This window comes from Trachypithecus francoisi, unplaced genomic scaffold (genome assembly GCF_009764315.1).
Source record: "Trachypithecus francoisi isolate TF-2019V2 unplaced genomic scaffold, Tfra_2.0 Lachesis_group0, whole genome shotgun sequence".
Classification (NCBI taxonomy): domain Eukaryota; kingdom Metazoa; phylum Chordata; class Mammalia; order Primates; family Cercopithecidae; genus Trachypithecus; species Trachypithecus francoisi.
The window spans coordinates 67,509,078-67,527,973 of record NW_022681453.1 but is presented as its reverse complement, the minus strand read 5'-3'; the positions used below and the strand labels follow the sequence as shown (position 1 = coordinate 67,527,973).

Here is an 18,896-nt window from a genome sequence, read left to right as displayed (position 1 = left end):
TCAGTACTTTTTTTTTTTTTTTTTTTTTTGAGACAGAGTCTTGCTCTGTCGCCCAGGCTAGAGTGCAGTGGCATGATCTTGACTCACTGCAACCTCCACCTCCCAGGTTCAAGCAATTCTCTGCCTCAGCCTCCTGAGTAGCTGGAATTACAAGCACCCACCACCACACGTGGCCAATTTTTTGTATTTTCAGTAGAGATGGGGTTTTACCATCTTGGTCACGCTGGTCTTGAACTCCTGACCTCGTGATCCACCCAACTCAGCCTCCCAAATTGCTGGGATTATAGGCATGAGTCACCACGCCTGGCAATCAGTACCTTAATGAGAAAGGGGAGACCACAGAGAACTCTGTTTCTGTTTCTTCTTGCAACAGGAAAAAGCGAAGAAAAAGGAAAACAGAAAGGAGGATAGTCAGCAGGTTGCTAAGGAATAGAGGCCAAGACACTCAGCTAGTTACCAATCCTCTGTAACATGGTACTGAGCCCTGAGGAGCCACAGTTCTGAATTTTCTGATGATGACAAGAACTGTACAAAATAAGAGCACTTTTAAAGAGGCCTACAATAAAATGGGATTTGAAAAAAAAAAGCAATCTTAACTCGACTTCAAATCATAGTCTTAAATAACTATGAAACCCTTTGTTTAACTGACCTGCATAAACAGCAGCTGACTGTTGCAAAGATTGAATCTGTCCACGATTGCATCCATATTTCTGATTAATTTCCCTTAAGGGAACTTCACTGATTAAATCTAATAGCACAAGACTGGTGAAAAACCTGGGAATAAATCATCAAAAGCATGGTAAGAGATCATTCACGTCTACCAGGAGATACAGTGTGTGTTGCAAAATGACTAAGAACTGGAAAGGCAACAGAGGACTTATATAATACATTCTGGTAAGATTCTTAATAGAAAATAGGGTTACTGGCCGGGCACGGTGGCTCAAGCCTGTAATCCCAGCACTTTGGGAGGCCGAGGCGGGTGGATCACGAGGTCAGGAGATCAAGACCATACTGGCTATCACGGTGAAACCCCGTCTCTACTAAAAATACAAAAAATTAGCTGGGCATGGTGGCACATGCCTGTAGTCCCAGCTATTCGGGAGGCTGAGGCAGGAGAATTGCTTGAATCCAGGAGGCAGAAGTTGCAGTGAGCCGAGATTGTGCCACTGCACTCCAGCCTGGGCAACAGAGTGAGACTCCATCTTAAAAAAAAAAAAAAAAAAAGAAAGAAAATAGGGTTACTGGACAAAGATTGAGATCAATGCTTGCAAAGCAAGTTTTGACATGCATTAGTACTATAGTAAAGAACTAATGTGTGTATAACAAAAAGTTGCCCATATTCAATATTGCTGCTATCAAGAAATGAGCTTGGTTCAAGAAATGTGATGACACAAAAACTTAAAAGATAACTTGATATACAGTTACATGTAAATCATTACTCCAATAAAATGACAATATAAATATAGCATCCAATTTTGATTTGAAAGGCAACAGTAGCAAAAGTAATCCAAGTATATAAATCCTTACAAAATTTATACTTAACCATATTATAAATAATATACTAAAGACTGCTTTTTAAGAAAAATCATTTCATTATATTTCTCTTTTTTTTTTTGATATGGAATCTCACTCTGTTGCCCAGGCTGGAGTGTTGTGGCACAATCTTGGCTCACTGCAACCTCCATCTCCCAGGTTCAAGCAATTCCCCCACCTCAGCCTCCCAAGTAGCTGGGATTACAGGTACACACCACCACAAACGGCTAATTTTTGTATTTTTAGTAGAGACAGGGTTTTACTACATTGGCTAGGCTGGTCTCGAACTCCTGACCTCAAGTGATCCACCCACTTTGGCCTCCCAAAGTGCTGGGATTACAGGTGTGAGCCACTGTACCCGGCCAATTTCATTATATTTCAAAGACGCTAACAGCCTGTATCAATTTATCCACCTGAATCTTTTAATTAGCTCTTCTTCCCTATTGGTAGTGAATCACTTCTAAGCATGCTATAAAGCATAACCCCAGGTGAAGTCACAGTAAGTTGGTGGTTCTTCTGATCAACACCTTCTTTACAAAAGAGAGGTAATTAAATATTATACTTTAAAATATAAGATCTTTATATATAAGGGCTACTAAACTGTGAACTGCAGAAAGAAACTAAAATACCAATAAATTCATTAAATACAGAAAACTTGCCAGGCGTGGTGGCTCACACCTGTAATCCCAGCACTTTGGGAGGCGGAGGCGGGCAGATCACCTGAGGTCAGGAGTTTAAGACTAGCCTGACAAACATGGAGAAACCCCGTCTCTATTAAAAACACAAAACTAGCCAGGCATGGTGGCATATGCCTGTAATCCCAGTTTCTCTGCAGGCTCAGGCAGGAGAATCGCTTGCACTCGGGAGGCGGAGGTTGCCGTGAGCCGAGATTGTGCCATTGCACTCCAGCCTGGGCAACAAGAGCAAAACTCCATCTCAAAAAAAAAAAAAGAAAATGAAAAAAAAAAAAAACTGAAAAATCTTATACTCTGCCAAAATTTTGATTTTATTGACAATGAAAGTGACTACAATAAACTGGGCATCTACTACATGCAAGACACTGTGTTAAATACTGGAAAGCCCAGAGACCTTGACGTTTACCTTTTATGGATGGCCATTTGTCGATGCTGTCTCTCAGTTCTGGTTACTACTTTTCCTTTCACACAGCGGGCCAAGAACCCCTCTTCAACTCCCACTAGCTCTGCCACCCTTTTCATTGAAGTTGGCAACTTCTCCCATAAACAGAAAAATCGATACCAATCAATAGTAGTCCAATCCTCGAACATAGGTGTAACCTAAAAGGAAGAAGTATTATTCATTAACTAAAACTATTACATTACAAAAAACCATTATACACAACCTTCATATTAAAGACAAAAGCCAGGCATGATGGTATGCGCCTATAGTCCCAGCTACTGCAAAGGCTGAGATGGAAAGATCGCTGGAACCCAAAAGTTTGAGGCTTCAGTGAGCTATGACTGCATCACTGCACTCTAGCTCAACTGACCAGGTGAGACTCTATCTCCAAAAAAAATGAAATAAAATAAGATAAATAAAATGGCCGGCTGTGGTGGTTCATGCCTGTAATCCCAACGTTTTAGGAGGCCCAGGCAGGAGGATCGCTTGAGGCCCAGGAATTTGAGGCTACAGTAAGTTATGACTGTGCTACCGCACTCCAGCCTGGGCAACAGAGCAAGACTCCATTTCAAAAAAATTACAATAAAATAAAATTACTTAAAATAAAAAGACAAAGGCCTCAAGATTTACAAAAATGTCTAACTGCGATAATACTTCATTCATATGGAAACATCATTTATTCACAAACAATGCACTGCCAGGACAAATGGAAAGAGATCATTAAGCATACAAACTGGATTTTATAGAACCCAAGTCTTTTTTTTTTTTTTTTTTTTTTTTTAAGACAAGGTCTTGTTCTATCATCCAGGCTGGGATAGAGTTCACTGCAGCTTCAACCTCCTGTGCTCAAGCAATCCTCCCACCTCAGCCTCCCAAGTAACTGGGTCTATAAGGTGAGTGCCACCACATATGACTAATTTTCTAATTTTTTTTTTTTTTTTTTTTTTTTTTGAGACGGAGTCTCGCTCTGTCGCCCGGGCTGGAGTGCAGTGGCCGGATCTCAGCTCACTGCAAGCTCCGCCTCCCGGGTTTACCGCCATTCTCCTGCCTCAGCCTCCTGAGTAGCTGGGACTACAGGCGCCCACCACCTTGCCCGGCTAGTTTTTTGTATCTTTTAGTAGAGATGGGGTTTCACAGTGTTAGCCAGGATGGTCTCGATCTCCTGACCTCGTGATCCGCCCATCTCGGCCTCCCAAAGTGCTGGGATTACAGGCTTGAGCCACCACGACGGGCCTAATTTTCTAATTTTTTTGGTGAAACTGGGTTTTATCCTGTTGCCCAGGTTGGTCTCTGACTCCCGGCCTCAAGCAATTCTCCTGCCTCAGACTCTCCAAATGCTGGGATTACAGGCGTCAGCCACTGCACCTGGCCAGAACCTAAGCTTTTAATCATAGACACTTCTAATATCAATATTCTAACTGTAGTTAGAATCTTAAGCATTCTGACTAATTTTCAAGAAAGAATCAATAACATAGAGGAGAGAAGGGAAGAATCAATATTCAGAGTTGATATATACCCAAAATGTCAAGATTCAACAAAAATTATGAAACATATAAGAAATAGGAAAGTGCATCTCAAACACAGGGGGAAAAGCAGGCAAAAGAAATAAAAAGAAATACCTTTGAGAGGCTCCAGCTACTGAAATAAGACTTCAAAGCAAACATTATAAACATGGTTAAAAAAAAAAAGGCATGCTTGAAGTAAAAGGCACGATGCCAATGTCTCATTAAGTAGAGAATACAATAAAGAGAAAATTATTTTTAAAAGAACCAAATGAAAATTCTGGAGTTAAAAGTACAATAACTGGCCAGGCACAGTGGCTCGTGCCTATAAACCCAGCACTTTGGGAGGCTGAAAGGAGAGGACCACTTGAGCTCAGGAGTTCGAGACCAGCATGAGCAACATGGTGAAACACTGTCTCTACAAAAAAACACAAAAATTAGCCAGGGATGATGGCATATGCCTCTGGTCCCAGCTACTTGGGAGGCTGAGGTGGGAAGACTGCTTGAGCCCAGAAGGTCAAGGCTGCAGTGAGCCGTAACTGTGCCACTGTACTCTTGTCTGGGCAACAGAGCAAAAACCTGTCTCCAAAAAAAAAAAAAAAAAAGTGCAATAACTAAAATGGGGTTTACTATGTTGCCCAGGTTGGTCTTGAACTCTTAAACTCAAATAACGCTCCTGCCTTGGCCTTGGCCTTCCAAAGTGCTAGGATTAAAGGCGTGAGCCACTGAACCTGGACCTAAAATGGATAATTTACTAGAGAGATCAACAAGATATCCAAGCTGGCGTAAGAAAGAATCAGCAAACATGAATAGATTCATAATGACTATGCAATCTGAAGGAGGGAGAAGAGAAAACAGAAAAAATGAACAGAGCCTTATAGGAATATGAGAAACATTAAGTGTACCGACATATGCATAATGAGTACCAGAAGACAGCAAGGAAAAGGAAAATCATCTGAAGAATTTATGGCTGAAAGTATTCCAAATTTGATGGAAAACATTAACCTACATATCCAAGAAACTCAGTGAACTCTAAGCAGGATACATACAAAGACATCCACACAAAGACGCATCACAGTCAAAACATTAAAGCTAAAGAAAAAAAATCTTGAAAACAGCAAGTCATCATGTATAAGAGAAACCTGAGAAGATTAACAGCTAACTTCTCACCAGAAACAAGAAGGCCAGAAAATGCAGTCAGATGACATATCAAACCACTCAAAGAAAAAAAAAATCTGTCAACTAAACATTGTTTTTTCTTTTGAAACAGGGTCTGGCTCTGTCACTGGCTGGAGTGCAGTGGCACAATCTCAGGTCACTGCAACGTCTACCTCCTGGGCTAAAGCCACCCCCCCACCTCAGCCTCCCAGGTAGCTGAGACTATAGGTGCATACCACCACACCTGGCTAATTTTTGTATTTTTCTGGTAAAGACGGAGTTTCACCGTGTTGCTGGTCTCAAACTTCTAGCCTTAAGCCATCTACCTGCCTCAGCCTCCCAAAGTGCTGGGATTACAGGCATGAGCTACCATGCCCAGCCTCAACTAAGAATCTTATATAAAGGAGAGTTATTTTTCAAAAGTAAAAACATAACAGAAACATTCCCAGATAAACAAAACCTGAGAAAATTTTACTAGCAAATCCATTTTATAAGAAATACTAGCCAGGCGCAGCGGCTCACGCCTGTAATCCCAGAATTTGGGGAGGCTGGGTGGGCAGGGGGGTGGGGGCTGGATCACTTGAGGTCAGGAGTTCGAGACTAGCCTGGTCAACATGGCAAAACCCTGTCTCTACTAAAAATACAAAAAAAAATTAGCCAGAAGTGGTGGCACATGCCTGTGATCCCAGGGACTCAGGAGACTGAGGCATGAGAATTGCTTGAACCTGGGAGGCGGAGGTTGCAGTGAGCAGAGACTGCACCACTGCACTCCAGCCTGGGCAACAGAATGAGACTCTGTCTCCAAAAAAAAAAAGAAGAAACAAAGAAATACTAAAGAAAGCTCTTCAGGTTGAAAGAAACTCACCCAAAACCGTATTTCAATTCCAAACAAAAAAATCAAAAGAGCATCAACAAAGGAAATTATGTGGGTACATATAAAAACAGTATCATTACATATTTCTCTTTTCTTCTGACTGATTTAAAAGGCAACTTATAAAACAATATGCATATAATTGTACTGTATTGGGTTTGTTTGTTTGAGACACGGTCTCACTCTATTGCCCAGGCTGGAGTGCAGTGGCACAATCTCAGCTCACTGCAACCTCTACCTCCCGGGTTCAAGTGATTCTCGTGCCTCAGCCTCCTGAGTAGCTAGACTTATAGATATGCACCACCACACCCAGCTCATTTTTGTATTTTTAGTAAAGATGGGGCTTCACCATGATAGCCAGGCTGGTCTTGAACTCCTGACCTCAAGTGGTCCACCCGCCTCAGCCTACCAAAGTGCTGAGATTACAGGCATGAGCCATCACGCCCTGCCAATATGCATATAATTGTATTGTTGGGCCTATAACATATAAAAATCACAATATATTTGACAGTATCAGCCTACAGGAGGCAGGTGAAAGCAAAGCTGGCACTGAACTAAGGAAATGACAAGAGATGGTGTCCCAAATCCAAAGAAATAAATGAAGAAAAAAACACAATCATAAATAAGAGCGTTAATGAAGCAAATTCTGTAAATGTATATTTGCTCTCCTTTCTTCTCTCAGCTTCTCTAAAAACATCAAATTACATAAAATACTAAGTATAAAAACGTAGTTAGGTTTGCAACACATAATGATGCAATAAGTACAACAATGGCACAAAAAAAGGAATCAAAATAGTTATTTAAGAATACTTCTTTATCTCACTGCAATTAAGTTAGTATAAATTTTAAGCTGTACCTGATAATCCCTTGAGTAACCACTAAAAAAAAAAAAAAAGAAAAAAAGAGGGCAAAAAATATAGAGAAAAATGTACAAAATTAAAGTGTCATACAATTTTGTGCTGCATAATGACATTTTGGTCAATGACAAACTGCATATATGACAGTAGTCCCATTAGATTATAATGGAGCTGAAAAATTAATATTGCCTAGCGATATCACAGTCATCAAAACGTCTAACGTGTTGCATTACCTTTTCTATGTTTAGAAACGTCTAGATACACAAATACTTACCATTGTATTACAACTGCCTACAGTATTCAGTAGAGTAACATGCTAAACAAGTTTGTAGCCTAGCAGCAGTTAGGCTATACCATATATCCTAGGTGTACAGCAGGTCATACCATCTAAATTTGTGTAAGTACACTCTGTAATATTCACACAAGAACAAAATTGCCTAAAGATGCAATTCTCAGAATGTATCACTGTCCTTAAGCGAAATGACTATACTAAAAAATATTCCCTTCATTCAAAAAAGAGCCGTAAAAGAGGTATAGGGGAACAAATTCTCTGAGAATACCGACTGTAGTTGAAAACTTCAATACCTGACTTTCAACAATGAATAGAACTACTAAGAAAATCAAAAGGAAATAGAAGACTAAAACAACACTCTAAGTCAATTAGACCTAAGAGACATCTATAGAACTCCACCAAACCATAGTAAAATGTATAGTTGTCTCTTGTTATCTGTGGGGGATTGGTTCCAGGACCTCCTGCAGATAACAAAATCCGTGGATGCTCAAGTCTCTGATATAAAATGATAGTGTCTATATATAACCTAGACACATCCTGCTATATACAGAGTAATCATCTAGAGTAATTATAATACCTAACACCACATAAATACTATGTAAATAGCTGATAAACTGTATTATTTAGGGAATAATGACAAAAGAAACCGTAAGTTCAGTATAGAAAAAAACTTTTTTGAGATAGTCTCACTCTGTCACCCAGGCTGGAGTGCAATGGTGCAATCTCAGCTCACTGCAACCTCTGCTTCCTGGGTTCAAGTGATTCTTCTGCCTCAGCCTCCCAAGTAGCTGGGATTGCAGGCGAGTGCCACCACACCCAGCTAATTTTGTATTTTGTAATTTTGTATTTTTAGTACAGACAGGGTTTCACCATGTTGGTCAGGCTGGTCTCAAACTCCTGACCTCAGATGATCCGCTGAAAGAAAGAAAAGAAAGAAAGAAGGAAAGAAAAAGAAAGAAGAAAGAAAGGAAAGGAAAGGAAAGGAAAGGAGAAAAGAAAAGAGAGAGAGAGAAAGAAAAGAAAACAAAATTGAAAACTATTTAGCTGGACTGATCAAGAAATGATGCAGGAAGATTCAAATTACTAAAATCAGGAATGAAAGAGGAACCACCCCCATTATCCTTACATAAATAAAAAGGATTAGAAGGGAACACTATGAACAACTAAATGCCAACAAATTAGATAATCTATGTGGACTATTTTCTGGAAACACACAAACTACCAAAACTGATTGAAGAAAAAATAGAAACTTTGAATAGTTATAACGAGTAAAAAGATTAAATTCATCATCAAAACATTTACTCCAAAGTAAAGCACAGGCCCAGGTGGCTTGACTGGTGAAATTCACCAAACATTTAAATAACAATTAACAGCAATCTTTAACAAATTCTTCAAAAAAAAGAAAAAACAAAAAACAGAAGAGGAAGAAATATATCCTAACTCATACTGTGCAGTTAATATTACTCCAAAACCACACAAAGACATCACAAGAAAAGAGAACTACAGGTCAATGTATCTTATGACGAAAATACTAGCAAACCAAATAAAATACTAGCAAACCAAATCCAGCAACATAAAAAGGATTATACAACCTAACCAAGTCAGATACTCTTTTTGGAATGGAAGTATTTATCCAATGCCTATACCCCCATTGCATCTTGGGAGTAACTAACTTAGCTTTTTTATTTCACGGCCTCATGGGTGAAAAGCACTAGCCTTCTTTCAGATGAGACTTTGGACTTTTGAGTTAATGATGCAATGAGTTAAGACTTTGGGGGACTGTTGGGAAGGGATGGTTGTATCTTGGAATATGAGAAGGTCATGAGATTTAGAGGCCCAAGGGTGGATTTATATAGTTTAGATATGTGTCCCCACCGAATTTGATGTTGAAATATAATCTTCAATGCTGGAGATGGGGCCTGGTGGCAGGTGATTGGATCATGAAGACCGTTTCTTATGGTTTAACACCATCCCCCTTGGTGCTGTCATTGCAACAGTGAGTTCTTGTGAGATCTGGTTGTTTAAAAGTGAGTGGCACCTCCCACCTCTCTCTCACTCTCTTTCTCTTGCTCTGGCCATATAAGATGTGCCTGTTTCCCCTTCACTTTCTGCCATGATTGGAAGCTTTCTGAGGCTTCCCCAGAAGTAGAAGCCACAGTGCTTCCTGTACAGCCTGCAGAATCATGAGCCAATTAAACTTCTTTTCTTTATAAATTATCCAGTCTCCATAAGTTCTTTACAGCAGTGTGAGAATGGACTAATACAGTAAGCCAAAAAGAATAGCTATGAACACTGAAAAAGCAGAGCAATGAAGGGAAACTTGCCCTACCAGAAAGTTTTTACTTAGAACAGAGGCACTGGCACAAAAATCAGTCAAACTGGTATTTTGTCAGACCAAGAAGTGAAACAGAAATATACACAATGACAAATGGAATTAGAAATGTACCCAAATACAAATGGAAATACAGAAGATAGAAGTTGCCATCTTGAGTCATTATGTAAACTAATTTTTTAATAAATGATGCTGAGATTACAGATAGCCATTATGAAAAAAACATGAAACTGAAGAACCATATACTAGAATACACTCCAAATGAAGCAGAGCTCAAAATAGGGGGAGGCCAGGCACAGTGGCTCACACCTCTAATCCCAGCACTTTGGGAGGCCGAGGCAGGTGGATCACCTGAGGTTGGAAGTTCAAGACCAACCTGACCAACATGGAGAAACCCCATCTCTACTAAAAAAAAAAATACGAAATTAGCCAGGCATGATGGCGCATGCCTGTAATCCCAGCTACTCAGGAGGCTGAGGCAAGAGAATCGCTTGAATCCAGGAGGCGGAGGTTGCGGTGAGCCAAGATTGCACCTTGCACTCCAGCCTGGGTGACAAGAGCAAAACCCCATCTCGAAAAAAAAAAAAAAATAGGGGAACCACAACTATACAATTACTTGAAGAAAATGTGGGTGAATTCCTTAATGATCTCAGAGCAAAAAAAGTTCTCACTAATTCAAAAGTTCATAAATTCAACTGCATTTTTTAAAAAATGCTATATAAAACATAGGATAAGCAAAGTCAAAAGACAAGTGAAAAACCAAGAGGAAAATCCTTCGACTTATACCACAAAGCACCAATCTCCCTAATATATAAAAAACCTTTAAAACTAAAAACAAAACAAAAACAAACAAACAAACACCACACACAACAGAACAATGAGCAAAAGACATGGACAATTCACTGGGGAGGGAGGTGGGGAATCCTCCCATTAGCAATCACTTCCCATTTTCATCCAAACTCCTCACACTCCCCCAGCCCTGGGTAACTACTAAGGCACTAAATGTACTTTTTGTTTCTATAGACTGCCATTCTGGACATTTTATATAAATGGGGGAAAATGTTCAAATTTACTCATAATGTAAAAAAATGTAAACTAAAACTACACTCAAAATTACAAAAGCTTAACAATATTCTCACTACTTGCGAGGCCGTGAAAAAACAACTACTCTCATATATCACTGGAAAAACAGGAAAATGATACAAACTCTACAGAGATCAACTTTGCAAAACCAAAATCACTTATGGTTTTACATCTTACCCAGCAACTGCACTTCCGGGAGTCTTTCCTAAAGATACACCTCCATAAAACTAAACACTGTGTGTACCACATTATTTACTGCAGCATAATTTGCCACAGCAAAATACTGAAAACAATCCAAATGTCCATCAATACGGAACTGATAGACTGAACAACAGTACATCCACCTACACAACAGAAGTATAGTTATAAAAAAGAATAAAAAATGAGTTCATATGAAGTGATTTCCAAGATACATTTTTTTTTTTTAATTTTTTATTTTTTTATTATACTTTAAGTTCTAGGGTACATGTGCATGACGTTTAGATCATGTATAACTCCCCAATGCAATCCCTCCCTCCTCCCCCCTCCCCATGATAGGCCCCAGTGTGTGATGTTCCCCTTCCCGAGTCCAAGTGATCTCATTGTTCAGTTCCCACCTATGAGTGAGAACATGCGGTGTTTGGTTTTCTCTTCTTGTGATAGTTTGCTAAGAATGATGGTTTCCAGCTGCATCCATGTCCCTACAAAGGACGCAAACTCATCCTTTTTGATGGCTGCATAGTATTCCATGGTGTATATGTGCCACATTTTCTTAATCCAGTCTGTCACAGATGGACATTTGGGTTGATTCCAAGTCTTTGCTATTGTGAATAGTGCCGCAATAAACAACGTGTGCATGTGTCTTTGTAGTAGAGTAATTTATAATCCTTTGGGTATATACCCAGTAGTGGGATGGCTGGGTCATATGGTACATCTAGTTCTAGATCCTTGAGGAATCGCCATACTGTTTTCCATAATGGTTGAACTAGTTTACAATCCCACCAACAGTGTAAAAGTGTTCCTATTTCTCCACATCCTCTCCAACACCTGTTGTTTCCTGACTTCTTAATGATTGCCATTCTAACTGGTGTGAGATGGTATCTCATTGTGGTTTTGATTTGCATTTCTCTGATGGCCAGTGATGATGAGCATTTTTTCATGTGTCTGTTGGCTGTATGGATGTCTTCTTTTGAGAAATGTCTGTTCATATCCTTTCCCCACTTTTTGATGGGGTTGTTTGCTTTTTTCTTGTATATTTGTTTGAGTTCTTGGTAGATTCTGGATATTAGCCCTTTGTCAGATGAGTAGGTTGCAAAAATTTTTTCCCATTCTGTAGGTTGCCTGTTCACTCTGATGGTAGTTTCTTTGGCTGTGCAAAAGCTCTTTAGTTTAATTAGATCCCATGTGTCAATTTTGGCTTTTGCTGCCATTGCTTTTGGTGTTTTAGACATGAAGTCCTTGCCCATGCCTATGTCCTGAATGGTACTACCTAGATTTTCTTCTAGGGTTTTTATGGTATTAGGTCTAACATTTAAGTCTCTAATCCATCTTGAATTAATTTTCGTATAAGGGGTAAGGAAAGGATCCAGTTTCAGCTTTCTACTTATGGCTAGCCAATTTTCCCAGCACCATTTATTAAATAGGGAATCCTTTCCCCATTTCTTGTTTCTCTCAGGTTTGTCAAAGATCAGATGGCTGTAGATGTGTGGTATTATTTCTGAGGACTCTGTTCTGTTCCATTGGTCTATATCTCTGTTGTGGTACCAGTACCATGCTGTTTTGGTTACTGTAGCCTTGTAGTATAGTTTGAAGTCAGGTAGCGTGACGCCTCCAGCTTTGTCCTTTTGACTTAGGATTGTCTTGGCAATGCGGGCTCTTTTTTGGTTCCATATGAACTTTAAAGCCGTTTTTTCCAATTCTGTGAAGAAAGTCATTGGTAGCTTGATGGGGATGGCATTGAATCTATAAATCACCTTGGGCAGTATGGCCATTTTCACGATATTGATTCTTCCTATCCATGAGCATGGTATGTTCTTCCATTTGTTTGTGTCCTCTTTGATTTCACTGAGCAGTGGTTTGTAGTTCTCCTTGAAGAGGTCCTTTACATCCCTTGTAAGCTGGATTCCTAGGTATTTGATTCTCTTTGAAGCAATTGTGAGTGGAAGTTGATTCCTGATTTGGCTCTCTGCTTGTCTGTTACTGGTGTATAAGAATGCTTGTGATTTTTGCACATTAATTTTGTATCCTGAGACTTTGCTGAAGTTGCTTATCAGCTTAAGCAGATTTTGGGCTGAGACGATGGGGTTTTCTAAATATACAATCATGTCATCTGCAAACAGGGACAATTTGACTTCTTCTTTTCCTAACTGGATACCCTTGATTTCTTTCTCTTGCCTGATTGCCCTAGCCAGAACTTCCAACACTATGTTGAATAGGAGTGGTGAGAGAGGGCATCCCTGTCTTGTGCCAGTTTTCAAAGGGAATTTTTCCAGTTTTTGCCCATTCAGTATGATATTAGCTGTGGGTTTGTCATAAATAGCTCTTATTATTTTGAGGTACGTTCCATCAATACCAAATTTATTGAGCGTTTTTAGCATAAAGGGCTGTTGAATTTTGTCAAAAGCCTTTTCTGCATCTATTGAGATAATCATGTGGTTCTTGTCTTTGGTTCTGTTTATATGCTGGATTACGTTTATTGATTTGCGAATGTTGAACCAGCCTTGCATCCCAAAGAAAAAAAAGGTATAGAATAATGTATACAGTATGCTACCCTCTGTATAGAAAAGGTGAAGAATATGTATGACAATTTTTGTAAACTTAAAAAAGAGAAGAGATACATCAAAAAATGAATGAAAACAGTCATCTATGAAAGGTGGGTGGAAAAGGCGTGGAAGGGATGGTTATAGGAGTCAGACTTCTCTCACTATTCTTGTTTATATAGTTCTGACTTTTGAATCACAGAAATATTTTATATATTCAAAATATAAAATAGTACATGCAAACACTAAATGTTTTGTCTAACTTAAAATATAAACGTATTTTAATTGCCAGTGCTTTGAGCTAGGGGTCAAGGCCTTTTGAGCACGAGTCAGTTGATTAGAATTTACCATGGCTTTCTTAAACCATAACCACAACACATTGTTTAACAAATCCAGTTTTTGTTCTGTAATGTGAAGTTAGAAATTAAAGATAATTGCTGGCCGGGTGCGATGGCTCACACCTGTAATCCCAGCACTTTGGGAGGGCAAGGACGGTGGATCACTTGAGGTCAGGACTTCAAGACCAGCCTGGCCAACAAGGTAAAACCCTGTCTCTACTAAAAATACAAAAATTAGCCAGGTGTGGTGGCATGCACCTGTAGTCCCAGCTACTCAGGAGGCTAAGGCACAAGAATCGCTTGAACCTGGGAGGCAGAGGTTGCAATGAGCCAAGACTGTGCCACTGCACTCCAGCCTGGGCAACAGAATGAGACTCTAATAAAAAAAAAAAAAAAAAAAAAATTAGAAATTAAAGATAATTGCAAAATAAACTTTGAGCAGTGTCCTTTTGGTTTTTCCCCTGTCTAAATTCCTGTAACTTTTTCTCAGAGCTTTCAGTTATCTCACTTACATTTTTTTGTTTGTTTTTAAGAGGTTTCTTGCTGTCACCAAGGCTGGAGCATGGTGGTGCGATCATAGCTCACTATAACCTAGAACTCCTGGGTTCGAGTGATTCTCCTGTCTCAGCCTTGTAAGTAGCTGGAATTACCAGCATGCACCACCACACACAACTAGTCTTTAATTTTTGTTTTTTTTTTTTTTTTTTTGGTAGCAACAGATTCTTGCTCTGTTGCCCATGCTGGTCTCAAATTCCTGGCCTCAGGTGATCCTTCTGCCTCAGCCTAATTTTCTCAGAAGCAAACTGACATGAACAAGTTTGGGAACACAACTAACTCTTGAAGGGCATGCAACTCGAATGGTAAGAGAAGTACACAAGACCACTAACCACAAACATTCAGCATAACAACATTGCCAACAGTCTTCATATTTTAGAGAGGGAACAGGAGTAGGAATAGTTAGGTAATTTGGTAAATGACTTACATAATGTTTATGGGAGAATTTACTAGAAATAATAGATAATGTTATTAAATATTTATTCAGATACCAAACATCCATCAAAGACTATCAGCCCTGAGGTGGGAATTATTATCTCCATTTTACAAATGAGGAAATGAAATCTTAAGAGAGGTTAAGTACTTATCCAAGGTTGTACGATTACTAACTGATGAGGCCAAAAGTTGAACTAAGGCAGTCTGACCCTAAAGCCCACAATCTTAGCCACTGTATAATAAATGAGACTCATTTTTAAGGCCATGATAGACGACCGGTGAAACCTGCTTTGAGATTCCTCCCAGCCACATTCTTGGGCACAGACCTTTGAGCCTATTATCACCCATGCATTATGTGAGTTTTTAAGAAAAGAAAATTGGCACTGTCTAGATATTTCTCCTCTGTTCACTACATAGTGTTTTTTATTGAAACACATTTCCTGATCAGCCCCCTTCATTCTAATGAGACTTTCAATTTTACTCACCTCCCCCTATCACCTGCTTATCAAAATGCATGCATCTGCTCTTAACTGACAAAATTAATTATTTCTGATCAGGTTCTTGCCAGAGAATATGACCTCCAACACTATCCAATTCTTCTTAATATCTTTGTTATACAAAATAATATTCACAGAGCACTGTCTAATGTAAACAGACTTTTAAAATTCCTTATGGCATTGATTATAGAGATTTTTATCAACAATGTTAAGTTCCAAAGTATCCTTTTAGGACTAAATTTCTCTTAGGCAGGGAAATGCAATGTTTTTTCTAAACTTGGTTTGTTTTTTATCTTATGAATATTAACACTAATCAAGCTTCCCTCTTTCTTTTAGTTGCTAGAAAACCCAGAATCAAAGTTGACAACAGCATTGGACATGACTTAATGGCATGCATATTTGTGTACTGACCTTTGCTTGAGTTTTACATCATGATCTTATCTTTAATTTTCTGATATTCCATTTTCCTTTGCTGTTCTTTTATACATTGTAAAATACATACGTTTTATAAACCAACTCAAATATTTTTTGAAAGGAGGTTGGAGAAAATAAATTTAAAAGTAACTAGAACATTTAGATTATTACTTTAAAACAATTCTCCTCTTGCCTTTTCTCTATTCTCACCAGTACTAACCTACAGATGGAAAACAGACAAGATGTTCTGTCAGGGTATCATTGATGTTCAGAATTACGTATCTATTTTTTCTCCCTATTTTCACAAATATAATCATTAAAACAGAACTTACCAGATAGAGAATATGAAGATCATTCTCTAAAACAAAACCCTTCATTGCTCTTTGCAGGTCAGCAAAAATATCTAAAGTATCAGCTGGAGAAAGTGAAGAAGAAAGAGTAGCCGAACCAAGATGTGTTGGATGATACACCTTTCCTGGTTTAGGGTTAGGGTGAGGAAACAGAGGAACAAACACTCAAAATAAAACAAAATACTGTCTTTCTGTATTCCAAAGCTAACCCTCCCGGCTGACAAATTTTACAAATAGTACCTTATCCAGTGCATGAAAATGTATGAGCAGGCTCTATAATAATGGTCTGAAGTTGCTAAATACAATACTGATTTACTAAAAATGAGTTGATATGCTGCTCAAAATATCAAGTTCCTTTTATACTACATGAAAAGACAATTTCCATTTACTGAGCAGTCATAAACCCTCACTAAAGATGAAAAAGTGAGTAAACTGCAACTGAGAAGTCACACTTACCTTCTGTTCCATCACTGGCTTCTGTACTCTGGATGAATTCATTTTCTAGCAGCCACATCACGCAGGCCTCAATCGCTCCAAGCTGAACAGACTCTTGATTTTTCTGAATTCCTTGCTTCCCTTCTTTCATACTTGCAGCCAAAAATGTGCAGGCAGCATAAGTATGCATATCTTGTGATGTACTTGCCACTCCACCAACTATTATCTGAAAGAAGATATTTGAAAATTTCTGTAATTTCTGTTACAGAAATTTCTGTTTTTAATAAAACAAGCAAGCCACCGGGAGCAGTGGCTCACGCCTGTAATCCCAACACTTTGGGAGGCCAAGGTGGGCAGATCACGAGGTCAGGAGATCCAGACCATCCTGGTTAACATGGTGAAATCCTGTCTCTACTAAAAATACAAAAAATTAGCCAGGCGTGGTGGCGGACGCCTGTAGTCCCAGCAACTCGGGAGGCTGAGGCAGGAGAATGGCGTGAACCCAGGAGGCGGAGCTTGCAGTGAGCCGAGATTGCACCACTGCACTCCAGTCTGGGAGACAGAGCAAGACTCCATCTCAAATAAATAAATAAATAATAAATAAATAAAACAAAACATGCAAGCCCTCTGAATATAAAACAAAGAAAGCTATTTCATTCTCATTTTTTAGAATGTTCTTAGAATCTTAATGTAGAGATTCTTTATTAACTTTCCCATCACCACTCACTGTAACTGTTGATAACACCTGATGACAACAGAAAAGTTCTCCTTAAAGTAGATAAAACATTTTCTTATAAAGAAAAATAAATGGGCCAGGCATGGTGGCTCACGCCTGTAATCCCAGCACTTTGGGAGGCTAAGGTGGGCAGATCAGAAGGTCAGGAGATTGAGACCAGCCTGGCCAACATGGCGAAACCCCGCCTCTACCAAAAATACAAAAATTAGCTGGGTGTGGTGGCAGGCACCTGTAGTCCCAGCTACTCAGGAGGCTGAGGCACGAGAATCCCTTGAACCCAGGAGCCAGAGGTTGCAGTGAGATGAGATGGCGCCACTGCACTCCAGCCTGGCAACAGAGAAAGACACCATCCCAAAAAATAAATAAATAAAAAAAATAAAGCACCAGGCACAGTGGCTCACACCTGTAATCCCAGCACTTTGGGAGGCCAAGGTGGGCAGATCACCTGAAGGCTGGTTCAAGACCAGCATGGCCAACATGGTGAAACCCCATCTCTACTAAAAATACAAAAATTAGCTGGGTGTGGTGGCAGGCACCTATAGTCCCAGCTACCCAGGAGGCTGAGGCACGAGGATCCCTTGAACCAGGAGCCAGAGGTTGCAGTGAGCTGAGATGGCACCACTGCACTCCAGCCTGGCAACAGAGTGAGACTCCACCTCAAAAAAAAAAAAAAAAAACATAAAGCACCAGGCACAGTGGCTCATACCTGTAATCCCAGCACTTTCGGAGGCAAAAGTGGGCAGATCACCTAAAGGCTGGTTCAAGACCAGCCTGGGCAACATGGTGAAATCCTGTCTCTATTAAAAGTACAAAAATTAGCCGGGGATGGTGGTGTGTGCCTGTAATCCCAGCTACTTGGGAGGCTGGGGCAGGAGAATTGCTTGAACCCAGGAGGCGGAGGTTGCAGTGAGCTGAGATCATGCCATTGCACTCCAGCCTGGGTGACAGAGTAAGATTCTGTCCCAAAAATAAATTTAAAAAAGAAATAAACCTAAGAGTTTCATATACTAATATTTTACCACTTTAATTTAGGCATAAAAGAGCAAATGGTAATTTATCAAACTCTCTCTTACCTCCAGAATAGCTCGTATCATGCTGGCAGTTACTTCTTCTCCTTCTCGTCTTTGCAGACAACTGCGAACAGGCTTTAGAGAACCCTGAAGGAGAGCTATCCCTTTTGATTTCTCAGAGTTCTTACAAATTAAGATACTCTCGCCTATAACCAAAAGATATGCATTTGCAAAATCCCAATATAGTTCCATAAGATATCTGCTAAAGAGATTTTAAGTTGATTTACTTTGCTTAAAAGGAGACAAGAGATGATAGTGGTTGTTATGGTAATATAATTATGGCTATTTTCTTGAACTTTGGACACAAGGGGATCAGAATATGCTATTCCAAACTATGCCACTTTGGCATAAGGATTATTTTGAGCTGAAGGCCTTTGGGAGGCAGCAAACACAGAAAGAACTCTTTGCCCTCTATCCTCTCCCTACCTGCCTAAAAGCAAGAATACATTTTTCCCTTTGTGATGATGTTTTCCCTCCCCTCTCCCATACAACACAACAACCCTTACTTATCACTGGAGACAGATCAGCACTGAGATGGGTCTGCACAAACAAACTCTACCTAC

General features: G+C 39.5%; 1 protein-coding gene across 2 annotated transcripts in view; it reads right to left on the bottom strand.

Annotated features, from left to right (window-relative positions):
- Positions 1-18,896, bottom strand: part of POLQ (DNA polymerase theta) — a 109,636-nt gene that overhangs the window by 56,433 nt on the left and 34,307 nt on the right. For both annotated transcript variants that reach the window (XM_033211084.1, XM_033211085.1), the window contains 5 exons: positions 18,337-18,479; positions 16,549-16,753; positions 16,075-16,217; positions 2,635-2,828; positions 650-774 (listed from right to left, as the gene is read on the bottom strand). In XM_033211084.1, coding sequence (XP_033066975.1) covers positions 650-774; positions 2,635-2,828; positions 16,075-16,217; positions 16,549-16,753; positions 18,337-18,479 — 810 coding nt within the window. The remainder of the gene's footprint in view (positions 1-649; positions 775-2,634; positions 2,829-16,074; positions 16,218-16,548; positions 16,754-18,336; positions 18,480-18,896) is intronic.